Genomic DNA, 27673 nt, shown 5'->3' with positions numbered 1-27673 from the left:
GTCCCATGATTAAGGTTGTCAAACCGTGCTAAATGAAAAAAAAAAAAAAAAAAAGGCATATTCTCTAGCTTTTTTTATTTAGCCTCTTCAATTTTATGATTCACATTTTTGTGTGTGTGATAGCATGCCTAGCAGTACAAAAAGCTTATTTACAAAAATAAATACACGCAGCATCGGTGATAGGTGGCCTTTGCTAGATTTCCTTTGGATCGCGTTCATACAGTCCGATATTCACACCTCTTCATTCTTTTGTGCCGAAAGCAAAGTTTCTTCCATGTTTAACAGCTCCAAAATTTGAATTAATTTTTTTTTTCTTGTGAGCTGCTCCAAATATAAATTTTATTGCTCTAAAACGAAGATTTTTCTGCTCCAAAAATCGCTACAAATCTTATTTGAGCTTTTGCACCCCCGAGTACATCCTTTTAATGAACCACAGTGTGAGTAATCAGTAGTCTTTCTTGAATGGTTAGTAATAGTGCTGGCTCACTCTTTCCTTACCTCAGCATCATTCCACATTACAGCAATGTGGTGGGTTCGACTTCCACTCCCAATTTTCTCAAATGTGTACCAGCTATGGCCCAGCCTGGTGCTTGGCTTACCAGGGCTCATGGCTTAGGAAATGAGGAAAAAGGAACTGCATATGGGCTTCTGCTGCACGAAGTGGACTTAGGGTTGTCTAATGGTGGAACGAATCGTGAATTTTGGTTCATGACCCTTTTCCTGAAGTGAACTAGAATACCTTTCCCAAGCATCTTATCCCAGAAGAGCCCAGAATCAGGCCGGGAGAAATCTTGTACCCACCAGCACCAGGATCGAAACTGGTACCTCCTGAATGTGAGGCAGATTCTGTCACAAGGCCATCATGTCTTGGTGGGGTAGTAGCCCTTGCTCGGGTTCTCGTTCTAATGGTGCTCAACGTGGCTTTGGAAGATCTTAAAAAAGCTTAATGATCGTTCATGAATTCAGAAAGGCCTTGGTCACAGGTGCGCTGGTGTATGCAGTACATTTTCGTCTTTTTTTTTTTTTTTACAAAGCACTTGGGGTGGATTCACACACCAGATCCGTGTCATTCCGTGATGATTATGGTTAAAGGATAATACTAAGTTTGTTCTTGAAAGAACTGACCAAGCTAGAAAAAATTTCATTGCAAGAAGACATCAGTGCTCAGCATACTCACCAATGTTCTTAAAAAAAAATAATATACACTGGGACGAGCTGTCTGAAAATTTTCAGGAACCTCATAGCTGTGCTTTTTATTTCTGAAACTTAGCCATTGTCAAATATGTTAAACTAGCATGTAGAACAATGTTTCTGTAACACTGATAGTCTTTACCTGAACACACTCTCACACACACAAAAACTGGATCGGTGAAATTTTGTGTTTAGCTCTGCACAAATTTAGTTAAGCGGCAACAAATTTCATGGATATATATTTTATAGACAAACAATGCCATGAAAACTAAAAGAACAGTGGGCAATTAGATTACGTACTGACCAAAAATATTTTGTCATTTTTGTTTTCTTGGGGTATTGTACTAAACTTAAATCTAACATATTGGACCAGCCAAAGACACGGGAACACAAGAAAAAGAAATGCTGCGCATTCAGAAGGTACCAGGTTTGATTCCAGGTGCCGCCAGGTACTCAACAGTTTTCCAACTGGTACAGGACTTCCCCTGACCTGATGCTTGGCTCTTTTGGGGTGAAATGCTTTGGAAATGGGTCTCAGACCAAACAGTGTTGTCCCATGTACTTCTTTGTATTGAGTTCCCATGTCCTTGGCTTCCCATGTCCATGTCCAGCAAGTTAGGTTTGCACCAACTGGTCTGCATGGCCACTATGTAAAAAAATATATATCAGGAAGCACTACAGATATGTTGCAATAATACTAGCTGTGCCCCCCCCCCCCCCCCCCCCCAACAGGGTAGGCACCTAAATTCACCCCTGCTACCGTGGTAAATATGCTCTCAATGACCTCATTGGATTTTCTCCCTGTCCATTGCCCGGACAGACTGTTTCCATATTGGGACATAGATACATGCTTTAGTGAAGGCCTCCAGAAATTTCAACAACCTTGTCTTTAACTTTAAATGTGTGTCAACATCGCACAGTTCACGGCATTGCTTTTCACCTCCATTGTAAAGGGACTGCCGCAACCAGGATTTCATCCTGTGTCCTTGGGTTTAACAATTGAGCACCCTAATCCTGTGCCACCGCAGTGGCTATTACCTATGTGGGGACGGAATCAAGATGATGAACAAAAGCTGCAAATCGCCTCCAAGGTATTCCTGTTTCAGCACACGCACCAAACAGGGAAGGGCCTGGAAATCGGAACAATGCAATAAATGCCGGCTCCTGGGAAAGGTAAGACATGAATGATCCCGCTGCAACACAGAATGAAAGTATAATGCTAGTAGCTGTCACATGGCACTCACATGGAAACATTTAATGTTCTATCAGTAAAATAAATTGGCCTCAACCAAAAAGAGCAAATAAAATTTGCCCCTAGTGTCAGCAGTGCATTTGCTGTTTGCAAGATAACATATAGGAAAGCGTGAATATGATTTGGCAGTGTAAACCAAAGAAACACGGAGATGAAGAAATGATACAACAAACTTGGCATTTCCATGTGCGTTCCTTTCGTCCTTGGCCTGTTCGCACAGCCAAACCCCACTGCAGTGGTGTGCCGCTAGCCCATCAAAGCATGCTACTGGAAAGCTCTTCGAGCAATTATACAATTCTATTTTCTACCATGACAGGCCTACGTGGGCACTAGTATCTCTATATGGAACAGACTGAATCAGCCTAGTCCCACCTTGTGCACCTGAATGCCCTCTCACTGTATTTGACAGCTACTGGAAAATATGCACCAGCATTTATTTTGTTAACGCGCTACAGCTGAAAGAAGCGATTTCACCAGCTCTAGTCAGGAATACAAAAAGGATCTATACAATGGCCACAGAAATAGCACTGTCACTGAGTAGATTTGCTGGTGAACATTGAAAAACATTTTTTTTACCGTGCCCATCAACAGCAATTACCTTGTATGGTGCACAAGACAATATACAGTCATAACTAGAAACAGAATTTGAATTCACCTGGAGTTGATGCAAAAATGTCATTAATATTATCACGCTTAGCTAAAATGTAGCTTAGCTAAAATGTAGTCGTATGACCGGGTTAGTCCCATCTAGTGGTCAGAACAGTCCGGCAGATATGTACTGGCACCCCCACCCCCCTCACCCTTTTCTACTGCTTTGGCTGTGACGGTGCTGACCGAAATGCATGCCCAGTGCCAGCTTCATAAATAAGGTAACTTCTATTTCATATAGTAGCGCTCTTGTGGAGCAACCTGTTTTTGCCAGCACACATTTTGTACCCACCTTTCATGAGGCACAAGGCATTCATGGTGCAGGAGAGCCCAAGAGCAGAAGCTGCGACGTAGCCAAGATCCCAAAATCGCTGTGCAGCAAGAGTATTTCGGCACACACTGAAACGAAAAATAGAAATGGTTGCTCTTGCTAAGACAGGGCTATTCGGGAGCAAAACGGAGGCGCACTCGAAAATGAGCCGCCGGCGACCGATCGAAGCATGGATATTGAAGGGACTGCCTCCTGCCGCACGGAAAAGAGCTTCGTAGATCCTCCACGCTTTACTTGAAGCCACCGACTCACAGCAAGATGCCGCAAAAAGAATTGAGATCACTTAGCAATAACGCATCGATGCAGACAAGCTGTATCGTGAGAAGAGCGGCGCCATGAGCTCTCCTAAGTTGGCGAGGAAAGTACGGGATGCCACCGTAAGTGTTTTGCGCTGCATTTTCGCTGTACTTACGAAAGTCTGAAGAAACTTGCAAGGATAGGTGCCACCCAGTCTATTTTGCAGAATACATTCAGTCTGGTCAATCTGAAACACGGCGCGAACAAGCCTCCCGCTTGCTTGTACCACTGCGCGCCAAAATTGAAAAGGAAAAAAAAAAAAGCGGCTGCGGAGGCGGCGATAAAAAAGCGTCTGGGTGCGAGCGTACACGCAAGCAAAAAACAAAAATAAGCAATTTATTACGTCACATCCGCCAGATTACAAACAAATCCTCCTCGCCTACCTTCTTTCTTCTCGCGCATGCGCAGCTTACCAAGATCGCGCGGTGGCGACCGGCAGGTGTCGGTCACCGCTTTATACAGCTGTATAACGTCACAACACCTGTGGCGCTCCTGGCGGAGAGAGCGGGAGTTAGGCCGCCGTTCATGCAGAGGAGGCTATGTTCATGCGCACCGCCGTCTCGGACGGCTCGAGTTGGTCGCCCAGCTTTGAGGCATGACGTCACACAGAGGTCATGCGAAAGGTCATTTCATGTGCACCGCCGTCGCACCGCAAAGGCTTGAAAGTGAAAGTAGTATTGCTTTCGCAATAAAAGGTAATGTCCAGAAGGCATTGATGGCAATCCAGATGGCTCTGGCTGACGGTTCTGGTTTCTCACCATGCTCAGCCATTCGATTCAGCCGTGGTTCTTTGCACCACCGGAACTGGTTCACGGTGCGCTGCACCAAAGCGCTCGATTCACAGCATTCCCTGCACCACTGTCCGCGATTGATTTTAGGTGCAGTCGTGGTGCCGCTGTGGTGCAAAGAACCGCGGCACCCTCCGAGGAGGAGGTGCAGAAAAGTGGTGCACGTGTTGACGGCACTAGCAGACGACGCGCGCTTAGGGACATTTTTTCCCGTCGTCGACGGATTCGGCGTCATTCTCTGTGAAATGGCAAGTTCCTCTGAGGTCTCTTGTGACAACCTGAATACCCTCTCGAGTTCAAAGCTGAAATATCTGGCAACGGCGCTTCAGTTGTACGGGAACTCGATTATTGCGGTCTGTCCGAACCAGTCGGTCTCGGTCTGAACAACGATGTTGCCTCGAAGGAAAGCACGGCGTGGGCTCCTCATCCTCACTGTCGAAAGACTCCAGAAATTCCTTAAAATTGACTTCGACGATGTTGTCGTCCACGACGTCGCGACGCACCGCGAAAACGGCGCACGGGAACTCGCGAGCAGACGACTAGCTCGTCTGAAGTGGCGCTGCTGACGCGCTGCACCTGCACCTGAACCACAAAACTGGAACTGCACCTCACCGGCACCCGACTGGCACCGGGGAACTTTTTCAGAATTGGTGCCGAGAACCAGTTCTGAATCGAACGAACCTATTATCAAGCTTACCTCGTAAAGAAGGGACAACAACGCGCAAGCTTTATGCGCAGTTTCAGCGCAAATGAGCCTCCGGTTGAGGCGGGAGAATGTTTCAAAAGGGGTACGATAAAGTTCCAAAACACTGTGTACACACATATTGTCCAAATCTAGTGAAATTTTGGGCAAGTTAAACATTGGTGATCACCAAAGCAGTTACTCCAAACCCTCTGCCTCTATCGAAACGGAGAGGCGTCAGTGTGCTGTGCGATACCGGTGCCCGTTAAAATTCCCCAGGTGGTCAAAATTGCTGATAGCCCTAGCTCCACTACGGCACCTTTCTCCCTTTCCACTTACTTCCACCTTCCTCCCTCCCCTTATGGCGAGGTGCAGGTGTCTGCAGGACAAGTGTGACAGATATACTGTGCCTTTCCTTTCCTGTGAACCAATTATAATGGCTCATGCTGTCGTGGACAAAATGTGTCCTGCTTTTGCGGCGGCTCTGATTGGCCGAGGAGGGATGACGTCATAGAGATATCGACCAATTAATGAATTAATTACGAATTGACGTGTAATTGGATACCTAATTGCTTAACTAATTATTATTAAATTATTTGCCTACTTAATGTCTTAAATCATTAGCTAATTACTAATTCATTAATTACTAATTAGTGGCGCCACTGGACAGGCCGTCATTGGAAACTGACCCTGGCAACATTTAACGCTAGAACTCTAGCTAGTGAAGCTAGTTTAGCAGTGCTGTTAGAGGAACTATAGAGGGTTTGAAAGGGGATGCCATTAGGGTTAGGTTGAGAGGCCGAATGAGGCATATACTGTACTGAAGGACAGGCATGTGCTGTGTTATCGAGGTTTACTGGAGAAGCGAGAACTAGGGGTAGGTTTCCTTGTCAATAAGTATATAGCTGGTAATATAGACGAATTCTATAGCATTAATGAGAGGGTGGCAGGCCTCGTAATTAAGCTTAATAAGCGGACTGAAGGTTGTGCAGGCCTACGCACCTACATGTAGTCATGATGACCAGACAGTTGAAAACTTCTATGAAGATGTAGAATTGGCAATGTGGAAAGGAGACGCAGTATACTCTACTAATAGGCAACTTCAATGCCAAGGTAGGGGAAAAGCAGGCAGGAGACCAGGCAGTGGGAGGTTATGGCATTGGTTCTAGGAATAGCAGGGGAGAGTTACTAGTTGAGTTTGCAGAGTGAAATAACTCAAGAATCATGAACACCTTCTTCAGCAAACTGAAGGACCGGAAGTGGACATGGAAAAGCCCCAATGGGGAGACTAAAAATGAAATTGACTTCATATGTGTTCTAACCCCGCCATTGTGCAGGACGTAGAGGTAATCGGGAAGGTGCGATGCAGTGACCACAGGATGGTAAGGCAATGGTAAGGTAAGGGGATGGTAATTAGTCTAAATCTGAAAAGGAACAAAACAGATTAGTGAGAAAGAAGTGCATCAACGAATTAGCGGTGATGGGGAGGGCAGAAGAGTTCAGGATCTGGCTACAGAATAGATATCTAGCTCTAACCGAGGATGCCGACATTAGCCTAGAAGCAATGAACAATAATTTCAAAGATATCATTACTGAGTGCGCTGTAGGAGATGATACCGGTAAGCTGTCTAAGGAGATGAAGGATTTGATTAAGAAACGCCAAAGTATGAAAGCTTCCAATCCAATAGACCAGATAGAATTGGCAGAGATATCAAAACTAATCAATAAGCGCAAAGTGGCCGATATAAGGAAGTATAACATGGAGAAAATTAAGCATGCTGTAAAGAACGGGAGAAGCCTTAAAGCAATGAAGAAGAAATTGGGAATAGGCAGAAACAGATGTATGCACTAAGGGATAAGGCGGGCAATGTCATCACGAATATGGACAAGATAGTCAAAGTAGCTGAAGAGTTCTATACTGATCTCTACAGTAACCAAAGAAGTCAGGACAATAATGAGATTGGCGGTAGGGAAATGCAGTCAGTCGTTCTGCCAGTGATGAAAGACGAAGTTAAGCAAGCATTAGAAACTATGAAAAGGGGGAAAGCAGCTGGAGAGAATCAGGTAACTATAGATTTGTTGGACGGTGGGGAAATCTTGCTAGAAAAACTGGCCACCCTGTATACGCAGTGCCTGGTGTCATCGACGGTACCGGAACCATGGAAGAACGCAAACATTATTTTAATTCATAAGAACGGGGATGCTAAAGACTTGAAAATTTACAGACCAATCAGCTTACTGTCTGTTACATATAAGGTATTTACCAATGTAATCGCTAATAGAATCAGGACAACTTTAGACTGCAACCAAGCAAAATATCAAGCAGGTTTCGGAAAGGATACTCTACTATCGATCATATCCATACCATCAACCAGGTGATAGAAAAATGCTCGGAATATAACCAGCCCTTATACATAGCATTCATTGATTACGAAAAAGCATTTGACTCAATAGAAACCTCGGCGGTCAAGCAGGCATTGTGAAATCAGGGTGTATACGAGCCGTACGTGAAAGTGCTGGAAGATATATATAGGAGCTGCACAGCAACCATAGCTCTGCATAAAGAAAGTTAAAAAATTCCTATAAAGAAATGTGTTAGGCAAGGAGACACGATTTCCCCAGTACTATTCACAGCTTGCTTAGAAGAAGTACTCAGAGACTTGGAATGAAAGCAGTTAGGGATAAGGGTAGATGGAGAATACCTCAGTAATCTGCGATTTGCTGATGACATTGCCTTGCTAAGTAACTCAGGGGATGAATTGCAAAGAATGATCGATGACTTAGACAGGAGCCTAGGGAAAGAACAGCAGTTTACATTAGGTAGCGAAGCACTGGAAGTAGTAGGCGAATATACGTCTACTTAGGACAAGTAGTAACCGCAGATCTGGACCATGAGAGGGAAATAACAAGGAGAATAAGATTGGGATGGAGCGCATTTGGCAGGCACTCACAGATTATGACTAGCAGCTTACCGGTATCGCTCAAGAGGAACAGTTGCATCTTACCTGTACTTACCTATAGGGCTGAATGTGGAGGCTAACAAAGAGGGCTCTACAATGCAGAGGGCTATGGGAAGGAAAATGATAGGGGTAACATTAAGAGATAGGAAACGTGCAGAGTGGGTCAGAGAAATAACAAGTCACTGACATTTTAGTGGAAATCAAGAAGAAGAAATGGACATGAGCAGGACATGCAGCGTGAAAAAAGGATAACCGATGGTAGCTTAGGGTAACAAACTAGATTCCAAGAGAAGGAAAGCATAGCAGGGGGAGGCAGACGGAAGTTAGGTGGACGAATGAAGTTAAGAAGTACACAGGGGTCAAGAGGATGCAGCTAGCACAGGACCGGGCTAATTGGAGGAATATGGGAGAGGCCTTCGCCCTGCAGAGAGTATAGTCAGGCTGATGATGATGATGATGATGACAAATTAATGCCTGTTGCGTAGCAGAATGCGGAACTTAGGCTTTCGCTTCTCACTACTTTAGTCGCTGAAGTCCCTCATAATTTTTTATTATTATTCCGCAAAACAGTCCTGCGCACATACTTTTCTTCGGCAAATCTTTGTTGCAGTGTTGCTACCAACCAAACAATCGAGATGGCGCTATCAGCGTCATCGCGGGGATGGTGGCCCATTTGTATTTTGAAGCAGAAGCTTCACTACACCATGTATCAGCCATGGTCAACCTGGAAGGCCACTTGATCTCCAACAAGCCAGAGGTCACAGTGTGGATGTATAGCTTCACCATGGTACCACCTATTTTGTACCACCCCATGAACATTGACAGTAAATACAAAATCAAATGTTCTCTCTTGTAGCTGACAGCATCCACGACTCCATAGTTTAAACTTAAGCCTAACCAAAGGAAAACTCCTTTGCTTCGCCTAACTAGGTTTATCAGGGTTAAACATGAGCCATTTTTTGTTAATCGAATCGGGCAAGTATGTACCCCAAACGAGTTTGGTTTTAATAAAATAGTGCCACCCAATTGTAATTTCTGAGCAAAATTTGAGTTCTAAAGATTCAATGGTTTAGCTGGCAGAAGCGTTCTACGGATGCATACTCACCTAAAGTCGGATACAACTTAAGTCTGCATAACTGCCAAGCACAGTTCCTCTGTGACAGAAATTAGTCCACTCTTAATGCTTTTCTGGTTACCTAAATAAGCTTAGCATAGGCAAAAGTATAAGTGCAAGGTTTTCAATGTCTATGGCTTGTTACGTATCGTCAAATATCGGAAATCGATTTTATTTACTGTTCAGGAATGTAATACAGACTCCATGAATGATAGCCCATGGCAACTGCTGTTTCTTTTTTTTCAAGTTCTAACCATATACTCCTTAGGATGTGCGCATTGTGCAACGCACTGTACGATCGTGTTAGCAATTATATACCCTCTGCTGAACGATTCTCTCAGCTAAACTGGTGAATTGTCAAAGCTCAAATTTTTTTGCTAAAGTGGCACTGAGCCGGCTGTTTTGTTTCACACCACATTTTATTTGGGTGCTTGTCTGATTCGATCAGAAGTATTCAAACGTTCCCATCGTTTGCGATGATGGCAAAGAAATACATACTGCTGTCCCAGCAATAGCACATGTGGCAGTGACACCATCTCATTGTGTTCCAGCCCCATAGTGGTGGTGCAGTGGTTAGTAGGGCACTCAACTACTGTGCCCAAGCCTGGCCACGGCGGTCGCATTTCAATGGAGGTGAAAAGCTAGACACCCGTGTGCTGTGCAATGTCAGTGCACGTTAAAGAACCCCAGGTGGTCAAAATTTCCCGAGCCCTTCACTATGGTGTCTCAGCCTGAGTAGTTTTGGGATGTTAAAACTGATAAACCAAACATAACCACTGCATTCAAAGCTTGCAGATTTATTGCGATGCACACAGGAATTAAGTGCAGTTCTGGCCAAGTTAGGCTTGGGAGATTATTATTCATGAAACAGTTACAATGAGCTCTCAAACCTTCCACAAAGCAACTCAGCCCACCTCCTTTCCCTTTTCAAACTCTATGGAAGAGTTGCTATAAACAAAACGAAATGGCGCGACTGGTACCGTCGATCAGAAAGTGGCTTATTTTGCATTGTTGCTGCCTCAGACAATGCAAACATAGTCAAACACACTTATAACAATACAGGTTAGAACAATATATTGGCTATAACAATAGACTACCATGGCACCGCAGGCTTTTTCAAGTTTTCTGTGGTAAAATAAACCACTTATAACAACGCAGTCACGGCGCATTATAGATTGTCTGGTGACTGAAGAGCAACAAAAACACAGAAATGCTACTACCACACAAGCAAAACCATGCTTATAATGTGAAAACACGTGCAAGAGGAGCTGGTGGAGCCGACCGACGGATCAACCTGGTGCTGTGAAAGTGAAAACCGCAGGCGATTGTGCACACAGAAGTTGTGTTTGGTGGGGACACTTACATACCATGATGGCACAGGGTAGGAGAAAAAGCTGAGGTTTCCCAAGTCTCAATCCATTATTAATGCTTCTGAGGGTGCTTACTGCAGGTGCTGTTCGAAAAAGCTTGCCAGGGTGTGTGCATTACTGAATAGACCATGTGCATCATATGTAACTCCATTAGTCAAAGAGGTGCATGCGCCGATTGTGAGAATGGCTTTCTTTTTCATTTCCACCATCACTTTTCTCTCAGTGCTTATCAGACTTCACGCCAAAAAAATTGCTTCAGGAAAGTTTTGTGAAGCTCCTATAGTTGTAACAATGATGGTGGCATGCCGTGAGGAAAAATATTTGCTTGTTAACAATGCAGTCACAAAAAATAAATGTTTCACCTAAGCTGACAGCTACAACGAATGGGAATCTGTAGAGGCATTACAAATGGCACAGACCCTCTGGGCTTCAATTTCTGCCAAAGGTCCCTAACTCAAGTATGTGTATATATATTGTTAGGCACCTTGTAGAAAGATGCCAGCGGAATATGTTACGAAACAGTCAAACATGGCTGATGGCTTATAGGGAGATTTTTTCCTGCAAATATATTAACATCGTAAGTCATTTTCTTGTCCTTAAATGCTCTGAGGTTTGTCATTTCTTTTCTTTTTGGCATAGCTTGACTATAACAATATTTTCTTGACATTGTAATATTTTGTTATAAGTGGGTTCGACTGTACATGACTTGTTTCGACCAAGCCGAGGAAGTACCACAAAAATGCGGTAGAAAACAATGCTGCCTACCAAATTCTATTTCAGTGTAAAATTGGATTGTGAACAATTTATCGATTAAGCTGGCAGAAGCATTCCGTGAGGCGCATATGAATTGGTTTCTAATCTACGCCTCAATATTTGTTTGTGAATAATGTTAGCCCAATGGTAACCATTCGCATGTAAAAGTATCTTGGCTGCTACCATATCATGACCCAGACCACAGTAGAGACATATAGATGAGACACAAAGTAACTATAGTAAAACGAAAAGTATATTGTAGGCTGCGTGTTGGTGATGAACAGGAATGGCATCGCAAGACAGCCCTGATGTCAGGCATGAATCACTTCGTCAACAACCATGTCATGCTCATCCAATGGCACACTTGGCACTATCTGCTGGCTGAAGCAGAGGCCAAGAGTGTAGGGTTTATGAGCCTGCAACTTCAGACATCGAGCATAGTAAATGTCGTAGTAGCCTTTCCCATGTCCCAGGCGGGCTCCCTGTGGTGTGAAGGCTACACAAGGTACTACAAGGAGGTCAAGGCCACCTGCAGCACAAAAAAAATAAAAACGCTGCAAAAACGCATATGCAACAATCAATTTTTGCTCTGCTAACAGAACAAATTGCAGCAAACTGGCATTCATTTTTTTTTCTCTTCAGTCTTGCTCAAACTGGGGCAGTCGTAACAGGTTTTTTTCATGATTTCTCCTACCTGCCTTTCTTTTTTTACATTCTCTAACGTGTAGCTTGCACACAGGATGAAAGTTAGATACTCACATACACTTTTTAGTAGAATTATTGTGGGTAAACAGGTTTGCTTATATATTTAACATTTTAAGTTTAAGCCTCACTCATATTTATGCCAAAATATGATAACGCTGGTTTTTGCTTCATAGCCTTCATGTTTTTGATGCCTTTGAAGTAAAAGCCGTTAAACTATTTTAAGTTCGCAGTTCAATATAGCCAAATTGCTTCCAACACTGCTTGCGCGTAAATGTAGGTAAAGTGAGCTAGCTCACTTTAATGTTGGTACATACAGAACAGCACCGCAGAATGTACAAAACGCCAAACACTGTGAGAAATACTGCGAGATTATGCACTGTGAAGACGGATGCGCTGCACTGGTATGCGTTCGAATGCATACGCCATCCGCTATTACTTGGGATCGTAAGCCTGATTTTGACATGCATGCGATATCTATGTGACATATGTCTCACCGGTCATCAACGCTTCCTCACGTGGGTCAAAATCAGCGTGCTGCTTGATACGCCACTTCGTCAACGGAAGTTGCTCCAATTCTTCAAGAGATGACAACTTCACCATGTCCATCTGCCGTGATTTGTCGCTACAGTAGGCAGGGAAAGTTGATGACCATTAAAATCTCAAGCTCGGCCGATTGTGGAAACTCGATGGAATGTACACTGCTCGGTGCTCACTCATATTTTGGGATGAAACACTCCTTGCCGTCCTTAATGATTTGTTGAATAATAGGCTCCGTGCAAATTTCAGTTTCCATGCTAACAAATATGGATATCCGTTTGCTGGCCTTGTAGCGGCAGTGGTTGAGAAACTGCAGATGACAACACAGGAGTTGAAAATACTCGCTGCAGCTTCATAAGTTTGTTAGCAAATACTGTCACGTGCCTACCATCGAGCGCGACAACGCGACGAATTGATTATTCATTTCAAAGTACCTTGTCCAAGACGACCTTCGACTGGCGGAGTTTCTCTTCTGCAGTCATCGACTTCAGTCGTTTCTTAATATCAGCTCTTATTGCGCTTTTAGCTGCCTTCATCGATGCTGCAGCCATAGCGATGGGCGTCTGGATGCTGCGGACAAACATACAAAAACGAAAATAGTGAGCCCCTTCCAAGAGATAGCGAAGCGGACACCTTCATGTGTTATCAACATGCGACTCGAGCAACTCGAGCCGCACTCGAGGGCGACCATGAAAGCGTTGCGCGTTGCTAAGTGCGTCGCTAAGGAAGTCAATGTTCCCTGTTTTGAAGGACCAGGGCCAGAGAGGATAAATTTTCAGATAACGTAAAAAACTATTATTTTGCTTATTTACAGTAATATTTCTTTAAACCTATGAAATTGTCATAGTGATCATACTTAATAGAACCAGAAAACACGACAAACCGAAAGAACACGAGCGCCTTCATTGTCGGTGTGTCCGCTGTCATATGTTCGAGAATTTCGGCATTTCAGATGTTACAAATCTTTCAGATTCAGGTGCTCGAGCAGCAGGAAGTGCTCATGTTGTTTTAAAAACGCGAGGTAATTGTATAGTAATTCTGGTTTCGTAAATTGAGTTATCCCGTCACTCACGTTGTCGGCAGGCGATCCGAGTGAAGAAAGTGAAGTTGCGTTGCATTTTCTGACGTGTGGTAGTGGCGTTTGCCAGCCGACTTGGGTGAATCGTTGCACTCGGTGTCGCGTGTCGCTGCCAAGCCTGTGAGAAACGTGCGTCGTTTGCATTTTGTGCAGCGCTTTTCTGGTTCTAATATTCTTGATTCGGTGTGCACTGCTCTGGCTGTAGCTGATTTGTGGCGAAATGGCCGCTATTCTGCCGTCGCGTTTTGCCGTTTTGAAAGTGGAAGGCGAGGATCCCGACGAGCCCAAACCTTCGAAAAAAGCGCAGCCTGCGAAGACAGCTTCAGCTGGAGACCGCAACTCTGTGACAACCAAGCCAAAACCCAAGAAGAAAAAGAAGCCATCTGAAAATCAGGTTCGTTGTACGTATTTTCAGTACCTCGGTAATTACCGCATATTAGCAAGCCAAATTGATTAAATACACATGCGTCGTTCCCGTACTTCTATCGTAATATTACGTATACTTGTTTCTGTAACGCGGTGAGTAGATCAACCGAGCTAGTGGCCGTAAACGTTTGGCTGTACATACAACGTGCAGTGGGTGTCTTTCATGGCGCGAAGTGCCCGAACATGAAAGAATACTTGATGTCTGCACGTGCACGTCCATTTAATAATTCCTTAGTACCTGAAAAAATACTTGGCATCTGCACATGCCTCCGAATTCATGTAATGTATGAAGTAGTACGTCAACACACTTCATCCAGCTTGTTGATAAATACTATAAGACCTTACTTGACGACTCACCATTACACCAGAAATCAAAGCAATCTTAAAACACTTAGCTGATGATGAAAAGAGCGTAGCCATGTTATTTTTACATGTTTTTACCATCTTAGGGATCTTTATTTACCATTGTCTTTCATCTTTGTCGCATACGTGCCACCGCATCTGAATTCAGTTTACTTTTGATATCGGTGCTGTTATTTTATTAGACGTGGTGCGATTTCACTGAAAACCATCAAGCGTTCTTAGTTATCACAAGAGAGTAATTTATCATTAGCATTCACCTGAGCACCACCAACAGCTTTCAAAAGTTTTGCAATTTAAGACAAATTTATTTGTTTTGGAACTTTAACCTGAGGCCACTACCTGTTTGGGGGAGTTCACCTAATGCTACCAAGGCAGAATTGATCACTAAATGTAGGGACAATGTTAGTCCGAACTGAAGGTTTCTGAGCATTCTAGCTTTTTGTCTACAACTTGGGCTGCTTTGGTATGCATGTGAATGAGTAAACACTCCCTTAAAATCTGGTAGACTTAGAAACGTCCGTCTAGGTACAGTGGACTGGCTCTTTTCTTTTTTTTTCATCACAAAAATTTAATCTTCTTCTTGCTGCTTCAGAATGATTCTAGAGGAGAAGATAGTACTGCTTTAATATCATGCTCCTTTCAAACAGGCAAAGCCTAAGTCAGCAGCTCAGCAAGGCCAACCTGAGGGGCGTGGCGATGACTGGGAATCTTGGAAGAAGAGAGATGACCAGGTATAGTGTTGTAAGGGTGTCTGTTTTTTCTTTCTTTAGTATTGTCCCAATGGGACGTCGGAAGTGCCATACTAATGCTGTGCATGTGTGCTTACCGTTCTAGGGCTGACTTCGCCTCTCATAGTTTACTTTTGTAAAAACCACACCGTCAACAGTGACACCCTGCTATGTGTGGGGCGAGAAGTGTCATGGCAGCTGAAAGGGCGCTCAGTGTGAAAAATCTTTGCCTCAGCTTACATATAATTTACTGTGGTGCAGAAGAAATAGGTGCACCATTATAATTTGTCATTAGTATAGGCTTGTGTGGTGCCAAGGGCCAGCTAAAACATGTCACTATTTGCCACAATGTATGTACAAGGTCATCCACTTCTAGCTGTAACACGGCCGCTCCTTTCAAATCAGCATTGCATCCAATGCAGGCGCATATCGATGCAAAGCGATGCGAACACATAGGGAGCCGGCTGTCCTGCTTCACATATCCTGCCACTTAGCTTTATTGCATGGTCGGGTCGGACGCAATGGCGCTTTGAAAGCAGCGACCGTGTTATAGCTAGAAGTGGATGAGGCTGTACATCGTGAGGGGAGAGAGGGAAGGTTTGATATTATGGGGTTTAAGGTTCTTGTTGTCTTGGCCCAGGTGGTCGAATAAAATGACCCGATACTCATTATCATAATGGAATAATTACTCATTGACATCCACCCAGGCGCAGCCATTAGGCTACAAAGGAAAGCTATACAGCTTTCCTTTGTAGCCTAATGGCTGTGCTTGGGTGGATGTCAATGAGTAATTACTCGGTTATTACAAATCACTCCACCTTGAGGGATTCCCCTAAATATTCGATCAATACTCATTATCATGACTAAGCTACAAGCCCTTTATTTAGGGGATGTGATGCGTTCATATGAAGGAAGCAGATGACTTAGACACATATAGATAGCAAGTGCATACACACATGGACAAGTAGGAAGGCAGTGCCACAAACCAAAACAGAAACAAGCTAATGGTACAATGTATACAGTAAGACCTGGTTGGTACATTTTCTTAAATATGAAAAAAAAAATATACAGTATTTACTTTATTCTGACCACCCGCCTTTTTTTTTTTCATGATCGGATGCCCAAAGTGAGGTGGGGGTGCTTAGATTTAAAAAAAAATCTAAAATACCCCCCCCCCCCCCCCCTCCCCTCCTTCTTCGCTATGTTCTCGCATACGTGGATCTGCAATGCCTGCGAAACCTGTCAAGATATGCCATATGACCGCCGATTCTAAATCCACATGACAACACATCACGTGAATCACTCTGGAAGCCTTGTGCACGCGCTCTTCCTCTCAAAAAAAGGGATGCTTAGATTCGCATGCGAACTTTTTCCCAACTTTTTTTTGCGTAGTTAGGGGGCCGGGGGGGTGCCTATAATTGCAAAGATATGATATTATACAGGAAAACGTATTGTTGTATCGTAATAAGACAGTACACAGCAATCAACTGCTCTACAGCCATTCTTTCACTTCCTCGTTCTCTCCGTGTGCGCGTGTGCAAACACATTTCATCTTTATCACATTTACGCCGCACTTAAAAAAATAAAAATGCTGGCGAATGTTGAAAGTCCTCTAATGTATTACATGATCTTTGAACCTTGTGGGAAGTCTCTCTTCATGTGTGATTCTGTGGGGCGCAGGAAGTGGAGTAGAAGTTGCTACTGTTGCGGCACACGTGGGTTGTGGAGGGTCTGTTGGTTCTGTATTCAGTGAAACCGAGCACGAGGGAGAGGGAATGTCTGGTCTAACATCAGCAATATTGGTGTTAGGCGAGGTTGGACTCTGTGGGATTGTGGAGGTTAAACTTTGGTCCATGTTTTCGGGTTGTGAACTGGTCGGTATTTGGGTGCAGTCATTTGGCGGCAAAATGTCAGGGAAGAGAGCCGCTGGAACTAAGGATGGAGGTTGACGCTGAACGACTGCTTGGCTAACAGCCGAAAATTTGGACGAGAGCCACACGCGTCCATCATCCAGCAGGTATGAGGCAGGTCCATGTAGCTCCACAACTTTTCGAGGTTCGAAAACCGAGCAGCCAGCCTGCTTCATACATTCGGCTTGCGCACTCACACATAGTTGCAAATCTGAAAGTCCCAGTGCCTGGCTCCACTCCGTTGGCCTGCATAACACTTGTGCTTGGCTTGCTTCTCTTCTAGCCGCTGGCGTAAGAGCTTAAGCACTCTTGAAGGGTCTGTCAAGAAACACTGACCCGGTAGGCCCACGACGTTAGGTCTTGTGCAAGGCATCCGACCATGAAGCAGGATGGCTGGGGCTCGTGACATGTGGCGTATAGTGGTAGACACTGAGGCAGCCGATGATAGCTATATGTAAGTCGCGTCGCTCAGACAGGGCCAGCTGAATATGTGCCTTGAAAACCCTACCCATCCTCATCGCCGAAATATGTTGTATTGTAATAAGACAGTATGCAGCAATTGGCTGCTCTACAGCCGTTCTTTTGTGCGCTCGCATTCTATGCGCTGTACTGGAGCGAGCTTTTCTGGCAGCTCTTTTGCTTCACTGGAAGCTCGCTCGCACTGCCTAGCAAGGGCCACGGCATGCGACAGAGTCTAGGAGGAGCCTTCCATAAGAAGGCGTTCCCGCAAATTGTGACTAGTGATCTTCTCCACCAGCTGGTCTCTAATCATGTTGTCCGCAAGGCTCCCGAACCCGCAGTCGCCGACAGGGCTGTGAAGAGCAGCGACATACTCATCAGCTGTCTCTCCGGCAGCTTGTACTTGGCAGCGAAAACGGTGGCATGCGGCGATCACATTTATGGAGGACTTGTAGTGTGCCGCTAGTATGGAAATCACCTCGTCGAATTCGCCACGGCTAAGTGCCACGTCACTGGAGTGTGAGGCTGCAGCGGGTAGGCACTGAATAGGACGACGGCGATAATGTATAAAGAATGCACTGACCTTCCAGTCCCAAGCAGTTCAGCAGGATGGCCTTTCGCCAGTCCATAGGAAGTGTGGAGACACCAGACACCAACAGGTGATTGTGCAACGCCTGCTCCCATTGCTTCCGCAGAAGGACAGGACGATCAGGAGTCAGCAGGAAGGCGGCGGCAGCTGAAGGCCCGATAAGCTCAGGATGGCGGTCAGCAGTCCACGTCGAGGTCCTGATTTAAGTTGACATCCTCGTCGCCAAGATATATTGTATCGTAATGAGACAGTACGCAGTAATCGACTGCTCTACAGCTGAACTATATTCTGTATTCTTTCTCTTCCTCAATCTCTTCATGTGTGCGCGTGCAAGCACACTTCATCTTTATCGCACATATGATTCTGACTGTCCGATTTTGAAAGTTTTAACTGTTGAACGAGGTACAAAGGCTTTTAGTATTAACACTTTCACTGTATAAAGTGTAGATTAGAATTTCATGACAACAAATATGAACAGCTCCTCTTTTAGATTTCACGAAATTCAGTTAGCATTTTTGTTGACCTATGTGTGGAAGAGATTTAATAACAAAGCCGGTTCGTTGATGGCAAAGCCAAGCCGGAAGCGCTTCCTTGGTTGATCATGGTTGCTTCACCTCCTTACACCAATGAGCTGTGCAGAAGCCATCGCAATGGCTGACACTTGCCACATTTTTGCTCTTTGCTCTTCATGCTGCATTCCCCAGGTCCGAACCGCTTTTATTTAAGCCCACAGTTTTATGCCGATTTCCACTGGTCAATCGGAGCTGGGCGCCCGAGCCGACCTAAAGCGCTACTACAGTGAACTAGCGCTACAGAGCGAATCAGCCTTGGTCGACCAGCGGAACGTGTAGTGCGCGCGACGGAAGTAAAGCTGAGCCGGTTTCGAAAGTTGTAGCCGCATCCCAGCGCGGTTGATAAATAGCCAGGAGTGTGGCCCTCAACAACTTGCTTTCTCATTTTTTAACGCTGCAGACGTTTTTCGATAGACGCGCTTCGACATATTCGCGCAAAAAACGGTGATACCCAGTGTCCTCTGCCGATGTCGCTGAAACAGTCAAAAACAGCCAAAAGAATCCAACAGCATCCGGAAGTGACCGCGCCAGCGACTAGAACTTTCGGAGAGATCCGACTTCGGTCGGCGGATCGAGCTGGAGCGTCCCGAGCTGCTCCAAACGACCAGCGGAATACGCGCAACCTATCTTGGTCGACCAGTGGAATTCGAAATCGTCGTCCCGGAGCAAGAAAACGTGCTCTGTAGCGACCAGTGGAAATCGCCATTAGTTCTTAAATGGCTCACCCTTATGTCCCCAAGGCACTGCAAACCAGCCACTGCATTTCTCATGAAATGTCTGTGCAGGAATGGGTGCCTCTTATGTTGTCTCCCTGTCTTTGATGCTTTGCCCCTTTGCACCGAGATAGTGCAGGAAAGCGACCATGGTGGGTGAGCACCGTTCAGTTTTTCATGTTGCAAAGCCCCAGGTTCGACCCCTTTGCATGTTAGCACATGTCCTAGTGATTTCTAAGCACATTCTGTGACCACAATTTGTCGAAATTTTTACTGTACTCCCTCCCTTCAGGAAACCGAAAGACTGGGGGAAAGATTTAAATGTAATTGAGTACAGATAAGAGAAACATGCAAAAACACATTTAAAGTACTCATTCAGTGTACAGAACAGAACTACAAAACAGAAATCGTCAAAAGTAGTTCATTCAAAGTACTAAAAATGGGCGTCACAAAAAGCGCTTACGCATACAAGACCTCACTATGGGCACCGGAACACATCTGTGAAAGCAAACTTTGGTTTTGACACTTCTCTCCATCGGGAGAATCGAAGTCAAATGTACATGAATAAGTCTCATGTAATTATTGCAAGTGTCCTTTGATATGAACATTTGTGCACAGATCATCATGCACACTACACACACCTGCCTACTCATAGGAAAGTGGTGGCCACGGAGGTGGGCGGTGGGAGTAGTCACACAAAGCAATAACTAATAAGCTGGAAATGCTGGCACATCATGAAAATGCCACAAATGAAAATATTATAATCGGAGCAGTTTTCCTCTTCACTGCAGTATGAATCCCCTGCTCATTGCCCCTCCGGTGGTGGCGGTTTCACGTGCAAAGAGTCAAGGGAGTGCTGCCCCTTGAAACACTTGCAGATGGTGATGCACCACCAAATGTAGGCACCAAACTCTCGGCACTTATGGCAGTTCTGTGCTCTCTGAAGGAAGTGTCATTCTCATCACTGTTCACTGTTTCGCAGGAGATTTGACTGTTGCAACACATTGTTCTGGTGACTTGTCTTGGTGGGAGGCCTTGGGTACTGTGAATTGACTTTGGTCTACAGGCGAATACTGAAAATGGAATTAAATCGCAGGAGGTTCTAGAACTATTGAGTCCTGTGTCTCCGGGGAATATTCTAGAGTTGTGGGGAATTTTCACTTCTTTTCGCTGATGTTGGATACGGAATCACTTATTTGTGCTGACGTCAAAGTCTGGCATGGGATCGTTTTTTTCTGGTGATGTTGAGGTTCAGGATGCAACAGAAATAATGATGCACAACTAAAGCAGCCAACCACCTCACAGCTTCCTGAAGTATGTCTAAGGAATGGGGTCTATCTTCTCCTTATTGGCACATGATAGCCTTGGTTGCTTATGCGCTGTAAAACCCGACACAACATTTCTGCTTATTGACAAAGGACATACAGAATGGCAGTAGTGTATGTTCAAGCAATGGGACGCAATGGTAAACTCTTTAATCTGTTAAACTTTTAACTTCTACTGCTGCCAGTCGACCGTTTCAAAGTATTTTCCTCTGTAGCATCTTCTCTAATGTTAATGCTTGCTCATCTTGATGGCGGCTGAATTGTGCAGTAAATTGCAGCTGCTGCACAGTACTTGTAACTTCACGAATACTCAGTGCAAAACTGAGTGTATGAAGAGAATATGCACCAAACAAACTGAAGCTGCATTGCAGGTCTACCATCCATTGCACGCTGGAATTCATCTCAGCATCAGTGATTCAGGAAAACGGGAACAAAGATGATGTACAATGCATTTTTCTTCTTTGAAAGGAAAATGTTAGAAAATTTGATTATGGACTTGCTACTTTCTAGCTTCTCATTCTATAGTTTGTAAAAGATAATGGGGTGTCTCTGCTGTTATTTAAACTGTAAACTGAACATAATTATTATGCTACACTTAAGGCTAACTACCTAGTTCTCAGTCGCCATTGGTGTATTGGCCCAGGTGGCCAAAGCAGATAAGCCGATACTTCGATATTTGTTAAATTGTGCTGAAGCCCTTTATTTGACGGAATGAGGTGTATTCATATGAAGGAGTCATGTGAATGTGACACAGACACATCCAAATAACAATATGTACACACAAAAACAAATAGGACAGTCCAACAAACTGAAACAAAAACTAAGAACGCAGCAGTCCCAAAGCAACTTGGGCTATAAATATAGGATACCACAGTGGAGGACTCCAAACAATTTTGAATGTTAAAGAAGTTCTTTAGCATGCACTGACGTTGCACAGACCATAGGAGCCTAGTGTTTCACCTCCATCGAAACATGGCCGGAGAAACCAAGATCAAACGTATCTTTAACATGCACTGACGTTGCACAGACCACAGGAGCCTAGTGTTTCACCTCCATCGAAACATGGCCGGAGAAACCAAGATCAAACGTAGGTTGCCTGGCCGAGTAGTCAAGTGCCCTACCCACTGAGCTGCTGTGGCGAGGCTGAGAAGGCCAAGGGTATCTGTAGTTGATACTTTGAGCGTCATCATCTGAACAGTAGCTCTTCTTTCAATGTGATAGCGCTATTCGTTGTTGCTGGGGATATTAACAGTTTGAAGCCTTGCAGCCTTGAAAAATAATGAGCATTCCCCTGGTAGGCTGTTAACACGAGAGTGTTATTGCCCCCATGTTGGAAAAAATTGTCCGGCATGGTGTTGTCAACCATTTGAAGCCCTGCAGCCTTGAAATATTGCACACATTCCTTTGGCAGGCTGGTACCAGGAGAGTGTTAGCACCCCACAGCGGAAAAAATTGTCTGGTGGCAAAAAAAAGAAAGAAAAAAAAAAAAAAAAAGACCATGCCTCTGGCAGGTGGTAGTAGGCAGATGATGTTGCTGGGCGCTGATTGGCCGACTGGCTATGTGACATCACACGACTACAAGGCATGGTCGAGTTGGAATGAGCCAGCAGCTTGGGCAGCTCCTTTCATATGTAAGGGTGGGATGGGAATTGAACACACCAAGACCCTTGCATCCCTTATTTGAAGTCTCGCAGCATAGAAAATTTATGAGCATGCCTCTGGCAGGTAATAGTTGGCAGGTGGCATGGCTGAACACTGAGCGGTCTGAGGTTTCCTAAAATGAAAGCTCCATAGCACAGTAAATTGTTCTGAAGCAAACACTAATGTTTTTGTCATTTCTTTACATAGGCGACAGTGTAGCATGCTGTAGAAAAGTAATTCTCACATAGATGCCACGTGAATTTAATTGATGTTTTGTAAATTTTAAAAATTTACTTTTCATAATCAACATTGGCCTTAAGTATATTAACTTTATTTTGGCATTTTTTCCATTTGAATGGTCTATTTATGCTATAAAGCACCGGCACACACTGATGCTAGCCTAATTACTCTTTACAGTTTGTGTCAGAAGCTTATGAGCAAGATCTCCAGCAGGCATTGCTTCTAAGTCGGCTGGATTATGAAGAGAAAAAGGAGGCAAGTTTTATTCCCTCCCATACAAACGTGTTTCCTGGCATGGTTCTTCTGATCTTTGTGGTCTGCGCTTGTTTTGACTGGTGACATGAGAGCAGAGTTATTGTCGGATGCTACAAGCAAAGTGGCAGAAGACAGGAATGACTGTGTAGAAACTTGAGTGGGTAATTGCTTGTAAGAAAATTCCTTATGGGCTACTTATTGCTGTATTGGCATGCACTGAGGCCAGTGATGGTTTCTTTCTTTCTCTGTGTGTGTGCGTGCATGCTATAACTTAAGGCGCTCGTTGAGTGATAGCATTAAGGCAGCATGAGTGGCAGTGCCATCTTACTGCATATCTTGTTATTCTGTGGATTTGGCCTTTGCATAAGCGGCGCATATGTTTCCCTTGCGGCCATGTGTCTGGTCGTGCAGTTCTACGAGACTCAGCAGAAAGAAGCAGCCGTGACGGGTGTGGCAGCTGCGGGAGGCCGTGGAAGTGGCAGCAAAAACAAAAAGAAGAATGTCACAGCCAAGAAAGAAAGGAAGGCAACAACCATGTCCCTGGAAGAGTTCAACCAACTAGGCGGGGGCTCCTCCTCTTGTGATGTGGCCGAACCAGACAGCCGGGGTGAGCAATAGCTGGTTTTGCACAGTTTTCATGTGCCTGTATAGCACAAATGCAGTACAGGTATTCTTGCGCAGGACCACTACGGGAGGGGTTCGAGTGTCTACCTCGTGTTTGGGGAGAGGTGTTGAGCTCGGTGCCCAGTGCTGCCTGTTGCCCACTGGTTTCTCGATGATTGAGAGCATTGCCTTGGTGCGATGTGCAGCTCCTCTTGTATGATATGCTGGGTTAAGAGGGCCTTTGTTCCTGTGCCATCTTTTGCAGTCCAAAAACACCTTAGCCTTGGCGCTTGTGCCATATATGAATGAAAGCATCATTAATTTTAGTCAGGTGCAAGTTGTGGACTGCAGTGAAAGTGGTGTGCACATAAACATTAACTTATTCGTAGTGATGTGGGTGACAGTTTCAACACATCTGTGCCTCATCTTTTACTGCAGTAGAAAAGAAACCTGAACGACCTTCATGCTTACCTCCTTCAGGAATTAATTCCAGTTGTACATGAGAATTAAGCACAGTTGGGGACAGTGGGGAAGAGATGAAGGGAATGTACAGAAGCGCTAGTGTAGAGGTCCCCGTTCCAAAGTCATATCTTTTTTCAGCACTGAAAATCAACCACCGTCATTTGAGGTCAGTGAAAAGTATTACTAGCAGGTGCTTTGGTGTACATTGAATCGTAAGCAGTGGATATGTGCTTAAGTGCATGTGCCGATTCATGCTAAATATGTTTTAGCACTTCGGGCACTAGGTCTCTTGCTGGGAAACAGATTCTTGGTTCTATTTGCCAGTAAAATATAAATTGATTTCCAGCGTTTTCATAACGTTTTTCATTAAACCTTGCTAGTGGACTAGATAAAAATAGTTACCTTCCAATTTTTCTTAATTTGATGTTGCCATGTATCTTATGTCTTGGGTTCAAAGAATGCTTGATGTAAAGGCATTCTTCGAAGTTTATAGTTGTTTGTATTGTACTTAAAGAGCGGGCAGAGGTCTGCAAAAATTTCCTAGATAATTCTGTGATGGTGTAGTCACCATTAGCTTGGTTGTACTGATAAGTTTATTGGCACTTTTGTATCAGTACTATAAGTAAACTAACCTATTTTCTAGAATATTAGATGCACCCCTCATATTTCAGAGATTTTCAACAAAAATATTGGTATGTAGAACGTGTTTGTATAAGGCGCACCTGAATTTACCCACTTAGTTCAAATTTTATTATACATACTTGCACGACCATTGCGTAATGTTCAGTGCATGTGAGAGCACTCCTTACGTGGCGCGAAAGGATAGAAAAAAAAAAAAAAAAAAGACAACACTTATGGCCAAATAAACTCTTGTGCAGGCAGAATAGCTTTACTCAAAGCCTTCAAAGGCATCGTCCTCCAATGCGCTATCAAAAAGTTTGCCAAATTTTGGTGGCAGTGTTGCAGAAACGTCCACCTCTTTGCACTCAGAATAGCTGCTCTAATGGTCGCAGTGCTCACACGTCGTTCTGCTCAGTGGTCGGGCACTTGGGCGTCGGGTGTAGTACATGCGAAAGCGCAAACACACAGTAGCCAAAAACGAAGTTGCAAATGGCTACAAGGCAAATGATTACATTTTCTTTGTTGGCTACTGGATAAATGAGTTGGCTCGTCTTGGCTCGTCTTAGCAGTGTGGACGGACCCATAGCATGGATGTTGCCATCTTTTGACATTTCAGATTAGTATATTACTAATGCTTAGGGCCTGTGAGACAAGCATAGGTTTCATAATCAGAGAAATTGTTGCCAGTGCCATTTCACGATAGTTTACTTGCACAAAATGAAAAAAAAAAAAAAGAAAAAAGAGATGCATATAACCTGGCACTCTACAGACTGCGCTATAGCAATGGCTGTTCTACTTTCTTTGGTATTTATGTTGCACTGTCCATAAAAGTGTTTGCTGGCACTCTACGGACTGCGCTATAGCAATGGCTGTTCTACTTTCTTTGGTATTTATGTTGCACTGTCCATAAAAGTGTTTGCCAGCATCACCTTCCACCCTCATCCATAGCAGTGGTCTGTGGAGGCGGCACGTCCCATGTTTTTGTCCAGCATTATCCTATGCCACTGCAGCATGTTGATTGGAGGATGCACTTTTCTTTATGAGGAAGGTAGGGCACTGTTTAACGGGGCTTAACCCTGCACCTTGCTCAGCAGCTATCCATGCAATAGTTTACCACTTTGGTAGAGATGAACATGGAAGCGTTAATTCAGACTAATACGCTGTACATAATGGCATTTGAAGACCATACTGCATTCATTTTACTTTGATAAGCATTCATTGCACAGGTGCTAAACCTGTGCGTTTTTATTCTGTAGTGGAAGTGCTTTGTTCGGTTGCAGGTGGTAAAGCTCTTTGCAAATTGAAAACTGCAAGGGAGGGAGTTAGCTAAACGGTGGGGTATAGAAATGCTGTTATTTATGTAGGCGCAGTGTTCACAGTGTGTTCTGTGGTTTGCTTTTGAGTTACATAGATTCTTCAGTTCTTGAGCTATTAGACCTAATGCATTTACTTTATTTTGCTCTGTTATTTGTTTATTTTTCTCTTTATCAGTCATTATCTTAAGAGAGTTGCCATATGTGCATTTAACTTTGAAGTAGTTAGGTCTAGTGTAATGCAGAGTAGTTGAATGATGAGAGCATTTGTGCTGTCCAGGGAATTGACCAGGGAACTCAGTGGAGCTTGTCACATCCATAAAAACAGTGACACGTGCGTTAGCACACCATCAGTAATCATCAATTATTGTGAACTGTCATATTTGGATCCATAGCTGTATGTTCTGTTTTTTGGTGGGAAGGGATAGCGCATGCGCTTCTGGTTGTCATGTGAGAACATATTTCCTTGTATGTTTCATTAAACCTTCAGTTGCTAGTCCGAGCGTTTGTCTTGTCGTCTCTTGTTCCTCGTCCCCTGTCGCAGCGCCGGTAAAATATCGAAGATGAACCAACTAGCTCAAATTTCTGTGTTACTACTTAGCTCTTCACTTGGTTAGTTACCTACATTTATTCATTTATCTGGCATTAGTAGCAAAATTCACATTGTGATGCTTACAAGTCATTAAATGTTTGGATGTGCTTGGTTACTTTGGGGTCTCTAGAGCCATGATACTGCTTAGTCGCCTTTGATGTTTGCTTTTGGCGTAGTTTTCATTTTAGTTTTATTTTACTAATACTGTGCTTTGCGGGACGCATCCAGTTTATATTTTTCTGTGCATGTCTGGAATAGTGGCACTGTATTACTTTTTCTTTAACTAAATTGCAGAAACTAAGTTTGGAAAGTTGGTATTTAGTGCCGTTCATTTGTTCCAAGTTTCAGTCTGCATGAAGTTAGTTTGGTGTCACAAGCTTTGATTGTTTCGTAGTGCAGTGGTGATGCTTAGCCATGCCAGTAAAATATATTACTACGTGTTGGCCATAGCTCATTGATGGTAGACAGACATATTTAGAGAAACTGTTCTTATCCCAATACAGAACTTAGGCGAAAATAACTAACTGGCACTTGTGCTTCATTGGTACTTCTTTCTATCTGCCTATGCAGATACTTTGGATACAAGAAACAACGAAAAAAGGCCACCTTCACCAGTGCGGGAGGCCATCTTTGAACAAGTTGCAAAGGATGCCAAAAGTATTCTCTCTAGGGAGCAAAGGATGGAAGAGTTCAAAAACAAGCAGGTAAAAGTGGTCGTGTGCACCTTCAAGACATGCCTCTTTCCTTTCGTTGTCCACTAAAGCACTGCGCATGAGCACTAAGGCTTCTGCTGCAACCGAAACCAGATTCATTAAATTGATTTGATCTTTGGCGTCTGCAAGTGCCGATGGAAGAGAGAACAGCTGTGGTGTAGAGAAGCCAATCAGAGGATATCACAGGTGGCCCCATCATAGCTACCCCACTGAGGGGGGAGATGTCTCACTTCGCATTTTCAGCTAGCTGTGTCTGAACACATTCTGCCTTGGCTCAGCCTCTTGGGGTGGCATGGAGGCTATTCCAGGGCCATCCAGGTTTGCTGCTGGAGTATCGTTATGATATGCTAGGCCATGCTAAAGTGCTAACACATGTTAAACTGATTTGATATGCCAGACAGTCAGTTTGTTTGTTCTGAAAAAAGGCCCACATATACTACAC

The 27673-nt window shown here is 44.1% G+C and overlaps 2 protein-coding genes and 1 long non-coding RNA gene across 4 annotated transcripts in view; 1 reads left to right on the top strand and 2 right to left on the bottom strand.

The window, feature by feature from the left end:
• Positions 1–1918: 1918 nt before the first annotated feature.
• Positions 1919–3970, bottom strand: LOC146198904 (uncharacterized). Its single transcript, XR_014705020.1, has 3 exons — positions 3835–3970; positions 3384–3490; positions 1919–2321 (listed from the first exon to the last, which is right to left on the bottom strand). It is a non-coding gene; the product is annotated as an uncharacterized LOC146198904 (long non-coding RNA).
• A 7647-nt stretch (positions 3971–11617) lies between these two features.
• Mthfs (methenyltetrahydrofolate synthetase) lies at positions 11618–13342 on the bottom strand. Its single transcript, XM_084594388.1, has 4 exons — positions 13063–13342; positions 12805–12938; positions 12586–12713; positions 11618–11915 (listed from the first exon to the last, which is right to left on the bottom strand). The coding sequence occupies exons 1-4, from the start codon at positions 13210–13212 to the stop codon at positions 11698–11700; spliced, it is 630 nt and encodes a 209-aa protein (XP_084450514.1). The 5' UTR covers positions 13213–13342; the 3' UTR covers positions 11618–11697.
• Positions 13343–13555: 213 nt separating this feature from the next.
• The window catches only part of LOC146198902 (G kinase-anchoring protein 1-like), a 28084-nt gene continuing 13966 nt past the window's right edge, over positions 13556–27673 (top strand). Inside the window, exons 1-6 of one of the 2 annotated variants that reach the window (XM_084594387.1) lie at positions 13576–13649; positions 13912–14100; positions 15143–15226; positions 22850–22927; positions 23339–23534; positions 27089–27222. In XM_084594387.1, coding sequence (XP_084450513.1) covers positions 13927–14100; positions 15143–15226; positions 22850–22927; positions 23339–23534; positions 27089–27222 — 666 coding nt within the window. In that variant the 5' untranslated portion in view covers positions 13576–13649; positions 13912–13926. Of the gene's footprint in view, positions 14101–15142; positions 15227–22849; positions 22928–23338; positions 23535–27088; positions 27223–27673 lie in introns of both variants that reach the window. The other variant, XM_084594386.1, reaches the window with a different exon arrangement.

The sequence above is a fragment of the Amblyomma maculatum genome, chromosome 2 (genome assembly GCF_055883805.1).
Source record: "Amblyomma maculatum isolate TAMU_Amacu chromosome 2, ASM5588380v1, whole genome shotgun sequence".
Taxonomy (NCBI): Eukaryota; Metazoa; Arthropoda; class Arachnida; order Ixodida; family Ixodidae; genus Amblyomma; species Amblyomma maculatum.
This window is presented reverse-complemented; position numbering and strand designations above follow the sequence as displayed.